This window comes from Plectropomus leopardus, chromosome 13 (assembly GCF_026936395.1).
Source record: "Plectropomus leopardus strain MGB_pleo_1.0 chromosome 13, ASM2693639v1, whole genome shotgun sequence".
NCBI lineage: Eukaryota > Metazoa > Chordata > Actinopteri > Perciformes > Serranidae > Plectropomus > Plectropomus leopardus.
The window spans coordinates 35,057,092-35,066,255 of record NC_142188.1 but is presented as its reverse complement, the minus strand read 5'-3'; the positions used below and the strand labels follow the sequence as shown (position 1 = coordinate 35,066,255).

At 40.8% G+C, this 9,164-nt stretch overlaps 1 protein-coding gene across 5 annotated transcripts in view; it reads right to left on the bottom strand.

Moving 5' to 3' along the window:
- Positions 1-5,478: 5,478 nt before the first annotated feature.
- Positions 5,479-9,164, bottom strand: part of LOC121954904 (axonemal central pair apparatus protein HYDIN) — a 148,891-nt gene continuing 145,205 nt past the window's right edge. For 4 of the 5 annotated variants that reach the window (XM_088086604.1, XM_088086608.1, XM_088086606.1 and 1 more), the window contains exons 84-85: positions 6,134-6,415; positions 5,479-5,817 (exon numbers count right to left, since the gene is read on the bottom strand). In XM_088086604.1, the coding sequence (XP_087942730.1) occupies positions 5,608-5,817; positions 6,134-6,415 (492 nt within the window). In that variant the 3' untranslated portion in view covers positions 5,479-5,607. The remainder of the gene's footprint in view (positions 5,818-6,133; positions 6,416-9,164) is intronic. The other variant, XM_088086609.1, reaches the window with a different exon arrangement.

Genomic DNA, 9,164 nt, shown 5'->3' with positions numbered 1-9,164 from the left:
TTGCACATTTTGCTGTAAACACAAAACTGACTTGACAAATTACTAGTTGTAACTATCAGCATTCAGGTATTTCTGCATTTATTGTTCTTGTCCATAATCATAGATAGAACATAAAATGACATACTGTGAAAACACTCTATAACTGTCCTCGGTTTTTACATGGTTAAAGCAGCGAAGAGAAAATGGCAACGTTGTGTTTTTCACTCCCATTTTTCACAGGTTAGGTTAGATCTAGGAAATTGTTATGCTCTCATTGGATATATTGCTCTCAAATTTTGGTCACAAATTTGTTAAAATGTACGTTAGTTAGCATTTCTCCTTTTCCAAGACAATCCATCCCCCTCACAGGTATGTCTGATTAGACAGGGTCATTACTCCACAGGTGTGCCTTAGGATGGTCACAATAAAAGGACAAAAAAATGTGCGGTTTGATCACACAACACACTGCTAAAGATGTCCCAAGTTTTGAAGGAGCGTACTATTGGCATACTTCCTGCAGGAATGTCTGCCAGCTCTGGCGGTGTTGCTGTGATCTGAATGTGCAGCAGCAGCTCTGGCACAGGTGGTAGAGCAGGTCATCCACATTAAGTCAACATGTCAAAGTATCCTGGGCCAAGATGCTGAACCCTAAGATGATACAAGCCTTCAGTCTAACTGGTGCACTGGCCACAACTTTAAGTTGGTCGTAACTCTGAGCTTGAAGTCGGACTTTACACCCACCCATACTTCCAGTTGGTGACCTCGGCTCTGATGACCACACTCACTGAAACATTTTTGAAATCTACTCTAACATCATGTTCTTAACAGTAAGCGTCACTCTTCTGGTGGCGCATGCGTGAGGTGTGGAGCAGCAGCAGCAGCAGAATGAAACCATGAGAATCAAGAAAATAAATAAATAAAAATAAAGAGCTATGTAAATTTGACTTGTTATTTTGTTTTTTTGTTCCCTCATTTATTTGATTTTTTTTGTTTTAAGCAGATAATGAGAAAAGAAATTTTCAATATTTGGTTTATACAGTAAAACAAACAAAATTCTCACTTGTTTTTTTTGTTTTGTTTTTTAGTTTGTCAGGTGGAAGTGAATAATTGAATGAATGGATATACACGGACCAGGTCGGCCAAGTTTATGTCTAATCCTTACAAATCTATAGAAAAACAATTGGATGCAGCTAGGTCAGCTCTGGACCAGATGATCACTAAAAAAACTGAAACCTCAATTTTTCCGCCAGACATAGACTCTACGAATCTGGCAGTAAGCCAGGTTGCCTCCTTGCTTGCCTGGCCAGGAGTAGAATGGATGCAAACAATATTTTCTTACTAAAGGATAGCCCATGACATTAATTAATTGTCATTAATAAATTTTGTATTTGTATTGTGGTCCCCCTCTGACAGGCCTATTATAGAAGCAGAGGTTTCTGAAGTTATTACAACATTAAAAGGGGGCAAAGCCCCTGGGCCCGCTGGGTTCAGCCCTGACTTTTACATAACATTTAGCTAAATTATAGTTAGACCACTGACAGATATGTACTGTCACTCTTTTGACACTGGACAGCTACCCCAATCTCTCAACTTAGCCAATATATCTCTCATTCTGAAGAAAGGCAGACCACCAGATAAATGTGGCTTGTAACTTTGTATTTGTCCAATCGGAGCTGACAGTAAAATACTATCCAAGGTTCTCACAAGGAGATTCTCCTACCAACTTTAATCAAACCGGCTCAGACAGTTTCATCCGGAACCGCTTCTCAACATCCAGTATTAGACAGCTTTTGAACATGATCCAGCTCACTACTCAGAAAGGTGGTAAAGCTTTTGTGGTGTTGCTGCTTTCGAAAGAGTAGAACGGTGCTTTCTACTTGATGTTTTGAAGGTTTAGGTGGTAATTTCCTCAAGTGGATACAAACTATTTATCACTCACTGGTTGCCTGCATCATCACAAACGGCCTCCGTGCTGAACCCTCTCTGCTGGCTAGGGGTACCAGACAGGCCTTCACCCTTAGTCCATTATTGTTTGCCACTGCACTAGACCCCCTTGTGGTAGCCATTAGGCTTCATAAAGACATTAAAGGGGTCTCAGTTGGGGGCACCATCCACAAAATTACTCTTTATGCTGATAATATTCTTCTGTTTCTGTTGTCCCCTAAATCCTCTTGAGTTTGTTGACTCAGGTAAATCAGCGGCAAGGCCAATTAGTGAGCCTGACAAACAGGATATTGCTGAGAATTTTCAATTCAAGTGGTCTAAATTTGGGGTTAAAGTGTCCCCTAACTTGACTGAACTCTGGAAGCTAAACATGACTAAACATATCCCCAATTATAGCTGCTGTCAGGAGCAATTCTGCCCTTCCCCTGTCCTTTATGGGACGGATTAGTTTGATCAAAATGAATATTCTCCATTGGCTCCTGTATCCCTTGCAGATGTTAAGATGTTGCCCCTCTGGCTGTCTAAGGAAAGTGGCATCAGACATCGAGAGGATGTTTAATAAAAATGTCTGGAATGATAAAAAGCTTCTTTTTTTTTTTTTTTTTTTTTACAAATGTCAACCAAAGCGGGTGGCCTCAGCCTATCCAGCATATTGTTCTATACCTGGGTTTGCCACAATCTAATTTGGGGCTGGCTAAAAAGTTGGCAAAAAGATGACTTTTTGTATGGACACTTGGGCTTCATCACCTCTCTTTGTGGGGTTGCTAACCTGCAAAATGTGTATTATCACCAAAGATGTTAAAAATAATCTGCTACACTGTTGAGGTTGGGAGGTGTGTTATTCAGTTTTGTGGAAGAAAAGGTTCAATCTCCATGCTAGCACCCATTTATGGGAATGGTGATTTTATTCCAGGTAGTGTTGACAACTCAACTTTTGATGTGTGGAAAACCAAAGGCATCAAGGTGATCTATTTAAGGAAGATACCTAAACTTTCTGCCCAAGAATCTTATCTTTTGAACTGGCAGGCAAAATCCTGCTCATTTCATTTCTTCCTTCTACTCCTTTCAGACTTCTATCTGTCCAACCAGTTTGTATGACATCCAATGTAAATGGGAGAGGGATTTTGACAACATATACATAGAGGATAATTGACAGGAAGCCACTAACTGTGTCTACTCAGTCATCTTTTGCAACAGACAAAGGGAAATTCAATATAAAATCCTCTATAGATTACATACTACACCCTCTATGCGGAACAAAATGAATCATAATTTTTCACCCCTCTGTCCAAAATGTCAGAGAGAAAAGGGGACTTGTATACATCTCTTTTGGCAATGTAAATACATTTCTCATTTATGGAATTGCAATGCTAAGTAACTTATCTGCATTTTCAAGATTAGAATTAAAATTAAAAAAGAATTAAAAACGATGCTGAGCTTTTTCTTTTAAATCAACCCTCTATGGATCTGTCACTTCCCTCTCAAATTTAGATTATTGGATTAATTATTGCTTCTGGCAAAAAAATTGCATCCTGCTTAAATGGATCAAAGATAGCCCACTCACTGTTACTTCATGGTACAAACAGATTATTTATTCGTTACCACAAGAGGATTGGCTCAGTGCTTAAGGGTAACAATCGACTGCTTCTAAAGATTTGGAAGCCACTCATAAACTACCTGATTGTCAATCTAATATCAAAAGGATTCCCTTTCTCATTCGTGGAAATTCTCCCTATGAAAAAATGACGCTAGGAATTCTCACCTGGACTCAGGCACACTAAAAGTGACATGGCCAGTGACAGACGGACCTGAGAATTGTCTCGTTTAAGCAAAGGAAGTGAGGTGCTCCTTGTTTTATTTTTTTCTTACTCTCTACTGTTTTTATTTATTTATTTATTTTTGTTAATGTTTGGCATGGCTTCTTGTGTTTGGAGTCAGTGTGGTGCAGCGGGCACCGGCCCCGGGGTCAGGCTTGGCATGGTTCGTGCACATGCCCAGGACAGGAAAGCTCTACAGCAGGTGATTAAAACTGCCCAGAACATCACTGGTTCCCATCCACAGAGCATCAGTGACCTTGGTGAAGTGAGTTGTCTCAACACAGACCAAAAGATACTGAAAGGCAGCAACCACCCCAGCCACAGTCTGTTCACCCTGCTGCCATCTGGAAAACAGAAGTATCCGCTGCCGAACCGGCAGGCTGTGAGACTACTCAACTTCTCCTTCAACGCCAAAAGATGTAGTAGGCTTTAGGGACAACTTTAAATGTATTTTTATAAACTACGTTTTAAAAAAAAGACAAATAAATCTGCTTTTTACTTTTAAAAAACATGCATGTTTTGGACAGTCTTCAGATCTCAATAATTACTGCAACTCTTATTTTTCAGTGATTAGATTAGAGCAACTTTGGAACTTTTCTGAATTTATTAAGGGTTTTCTGAGTCCAAATCTGTTGGGTCAAAAATAAACACACAGCAACCTGAATAATCAATTTTGGTGAAATTGTGCAAAGTTGTGTCAATCAAATTTGCTTTGTGGCATGGCCTCTTAACTTCTCATGATGATTGGACAGCTGGTGACCTTTCTGAGCCCATGTAAACAGGGCTTGTTTGATGCATTCAGCCACAATCACCACAATAGGAAAGTCAGCTCAGTATAGATCTGAAAAAGACTTCATTCAATCATTGACTTTGACAAGTCAGGAGAGTCACTTGGAACCATTTCAATGTAGCTACATGTCCCAAGATTAACTGTACAAGGAATTCTTTGTAAGAATAGAATGAGAGGCTAAATCAAGATTTAAGGTTTGGCATGACATTCCAGCAAAGTCCTATAATGTCCTATATAACCCCATAATGGGGTTTAGTTGAGGACTTTGCTGAAGAAAACAGTCTATGCCAGAAAGCTAACAAATGTAGTTAAACTGCACACATTCTGTCAAGAGGAGGGGTCAAAGATTCTACCAAAGGCTGGCTATAAGCTTATGGATGGCTACCAAAATTTCCTAATTATGGCAAAATGTCCCTTGGGATATTTAACCAAATACTAGCATTGCTTTATCTATATTTTGACCAAGCAAATTGGGCCACATTTTCAGAAGACCAACTATAAAATAATAAAACAACTAAAATTGATCAGCATTTCTTGAGACAAAGTAGTATATGCTCTAATTATTCCATCACAGAAAAATGAGAGTTGTGGAAATTATAAGAAACTCAAAACTGCACGTTCTTTACAAATGTACGTAAACTCCTGAACACAACAGTATATTGATATGCAATTGTGTCTTAATTTATGTTAGATGTTATTTGTTGCATTCACTTAGTTTTTCCCAAAGAAAATAGAAACTGTATTTTCATGTTGTACATTTTGTTCCTTTTGTCAGGCTTTATTAAAATAAAGCCTGACAAAAGGAACAGCTGAAATGGTTTCTTGTGTGCATTTAGTTTGGCATCTGTTTGTGTCTGTTGTAAATATGTCTCTCTAAGACAAGGGTTCCTAACTGGTTCAGCCTCAGGGCCCAAATTGTTCCATGGTCATTAGTTCAAGGTCCACACATTTGATAATTACCACAAATTAAATTTATTGCATTGCATGTAAACAACACATTGGCTAGAACACAAAGAAATAAAACATTCTGCAAGAGTAAACAGAAATGGAACCTTAAAATAAAAAGTTTGCGCTGCTCTAAGATGACTCGGGGCGGTGGCCTTTCAGGTAATAGATCCAAGAACAAGGTCTGCCGTGGCCTTCAGAGTGCTGGCTGGAGATTGTCAGCTTGCCAAACCACGGCCCTGGAGAGCCTCCTGGAGGGGCTTTGAAGGATACCAGGATGTTTTGGGAGTGTTTGGAGAGGATGGCATCCACCCCTTTGACGGTAAAACAGGGGTTGTCCACCTGGGAGCAGGGTGAATAAGACTCAGGTTAAATCAGTTACAGACAAGCACACTGATCAAACTGAAGCATTGTGTAGAAGCTGGAGATGTGAGGAGTTGCAGTCTAAACATGTGCTTTTAATAGGCAGACTGCACCACTGTCTTTACTGTAGCTGTTCCAGGCTGCCTGGTGCCAGTGCACCCACCGCTGCCAAGCAGTTATTTCCTTGAATTTCAACAAATGCAAATACAAAGGTCTGTATTGGAATGCTATTGGTCGCTTTCATTCATATTTCACAAAAATAGCACATTTCCAATTTCAATCCACTCTTCTTTACCTGGAAAGAGAAAGTGGTGGTCTGCAGGAATACATTCTTGAAAGGGATAGTCATGCTTCTACTGTCAATGATGTTAAACGGGCCCTGGGCTTTAGGAGGGAGGCAGATCCCATGCAAGGGAAAGATGTATTCACCACCGACTCCTGAGGACAGGCTGAGCTGGCTTCTCACTTTCCCCAGCTGATAAGGTTCAAAACAAACCTCCACGCTGGCCTCTGATCCCACCTGGAATCCTGGAGAAACACCAACACTTTTGTCCACGATGAATTCTGGGTGATCAGTCTGCAGCGGAGAGATGACAAGGAGGAGCTTGTTCAGAATGAAAATTTCAGTCAATTGCGGACAGCTGTGATGTCTAAGGTTGGGCCCAATTTTTCATTTCACTTTCACTCCAATGTAAAGGCCCTGTGTTAAATAAAGCAACTGTCAGCACGCACATTCTCTGCAATAATTTTGTAGTTTATTGGATTTATTCAGCTGGGAAAGTATAATAGAAACTAAATCAAATGTCAGTTTGACAGTTCAGACAGAGACTTGTGGCAATACACTAAAGATCTAAGAAATGAATGGATTATTTAAATATTTTTTCAGTTGTCCAGCTTCTGAGTTAGTCACCTACCTTCTTCTATGGAGAATAAACTGATGTTAGCAAACAGTCGATAGCATATCACAGACATAGCATTTAAACAGAGGCTCCTTAATTATGCAAGAATGCAAAGTACTAGTGTTGCTGTATTAATTACAGGCCATATACAGAAGCTGGTTGCTACGATGATGGCAGCGCATGTAGATGCCAGTAGCTCCTCAAATCCTTGCTAATTTTTTGCTATATTTTGCTATTTTTTTCGACACCATTACCCCTTCTGCTGAAGCCCGACTTTTCTACGATAGAGAGGCACTTATCAACATCTGGAAAAGTTGTGTGGGGTTTGGACTGGATTGCAGCAAACCATGAGAAGATCCCCACCAATAGCATACGCTGAGCGGCCAGCCAGCTCAGAGGGGAGAAAGGAAGCCGAGAGCAACTGACAAAGAGAGGGAGGAAAGCCAACATCAGGGTGAGGCTGACCCGACTTGGACCAAATAAGCCTTCTTCTGATTAATGTCCGGTCGTAGGAGAATAAAGTGAATGAGATGTGATTAAGGCTCACTCAGCAACAGGAGATCAGAGACTGCTCTGTGCACATCTTCACAGAGACATGGTTAACCCCTAACATTCCGGATCAGGCTGTTGCACTGTATGGGCTGACCTTGTTGGGAGCCATAAGGACACAAGACTGATGCAAATTCAAAAATTGCACTGCAGGAATTGAATATACCATTATCTGCAACATGCCCAAAGAACTGGATGGAATCTTTCAAAGTAGCTGCTGTTTTTAATCAACTCATTCTTCAACTCCAAAGATGTAGCAGGATCAAGGACAAATGTAATTTCGTCTTTTAAACAAGGTTTAAAAAACGAACTAATGAATACTAAATCTACCTTTAACCTCCTATATGCACTATTTTTATGCAATTTCAGGTAACAGAATGCCTAAGAAACTGTTAATCATTTGGGGAAAAATATGATACTTTGCAAGGCAAAAAAATCATCCTATACAGCTTAGGTCCTATTTCATATCTAATTATTCTCCAACTGTCATCATCATTCTGAAACCACGAGGACCACTAATGTCCTCTGCTTCCACACAAAAAAAGGCAAACAGTGTCTGATGTCACTATTTTAGGTTACATAACAAGGTAGAGTAGGAATTTGGTGTAAACAGTATTACTAATCTTGAATCACAGCTGACAAATCTGCTACAGTGGAAATAAATGTCATAATACAGATTATTATGAATTCACTCTTGCTGCATATCAAGGATGCAGTCTTTAATACTCTGACTTGAAAATTAGGCCAGGAGATCATATTTTAATGTGACATACTAATTTTCCTTTTTGTCATTATTGTAATTTAACTGCTATTTACGACATCTATTGCACGTCTGTCCGTCCTGGAAGAGGGATACCTCATCATCCTCTGCTGCTCTTCCTGTGGTTCCTTCCTTTTATTTCTTCAGTTCTGCAGTTCTTTTTTGGGAGTTTTTCCTTAGGTGATGTGAGGGTCTAAGGGCAGAGGGATGTCGTACACTGTAAAGCCCTCTGAGGCAAACCCTGTTTTGTGAAATGGGCTTTATAAATAAAATTGACTTGACTTGACTTGACTAATGGCCATAGGTGAAGGTCGGACTGGTAAATCTTAAATCTCTACTATATGTTCCTGACTGTGCATGCCTCGTTTGGAACTGGTTCTGTTTTGTGGCATCAGATCTGGAACAAACCACAGTCCACTGCCAAGTTAGTTTAAAGGCTGTTACAACTAAAGACAGCAACACGACCGATTTATTTCTGCATCTCGACCTGCGGCAACCGAGTGGTAGAAATGTGTCTCACTCTGAGATGCACAAACAGCAGGTAAAAAGCAGCCGACATTGGTGGAATCGTTTTCCCGTTTCGTCAGGTATGACAGGAAAGCATTCTGCTGTAGAACTGTTACTGATGCAGCTGCGCTGCATATCGCTAAACATACGGAGCCCATATAATATATAGCCCCTCCCACGGACATCTTTCACCTCCGTCTGAAGATAACAAAATCGGACCTAAACTTACCGTGCTGAATCCCTCCGTGATAAGTTTCTACCGACTCCTGTGCTGAATATTCTTCTACCCATTCACCGCTGTGGGCTCCTATTAGAGCCCGGGCGTGTAAGTCATCTCCCTGGGTTCTTCTGTCCGCACCTCGGCCTCAGTGCCCCCCTGCTTTTCCACCATCTACTGCCGCTTTGCTGGCTCTGGTTTTCCCCTCTTTTTCAGCTCACTGGCATGCTGCTGTTACTCCTGGGCCTTCCTCCTTTTGAATTCCGTGCCTGGAGATCCAGCCACTAGCTCCAAGCTTGTGTCCTCCTCCCTGCTCCCCAGCCGGATTCCACGGCCACCGTATTCTGTCATGCCCCATTTTTCACTTCCACCACGGATCCACAACACTTCCACA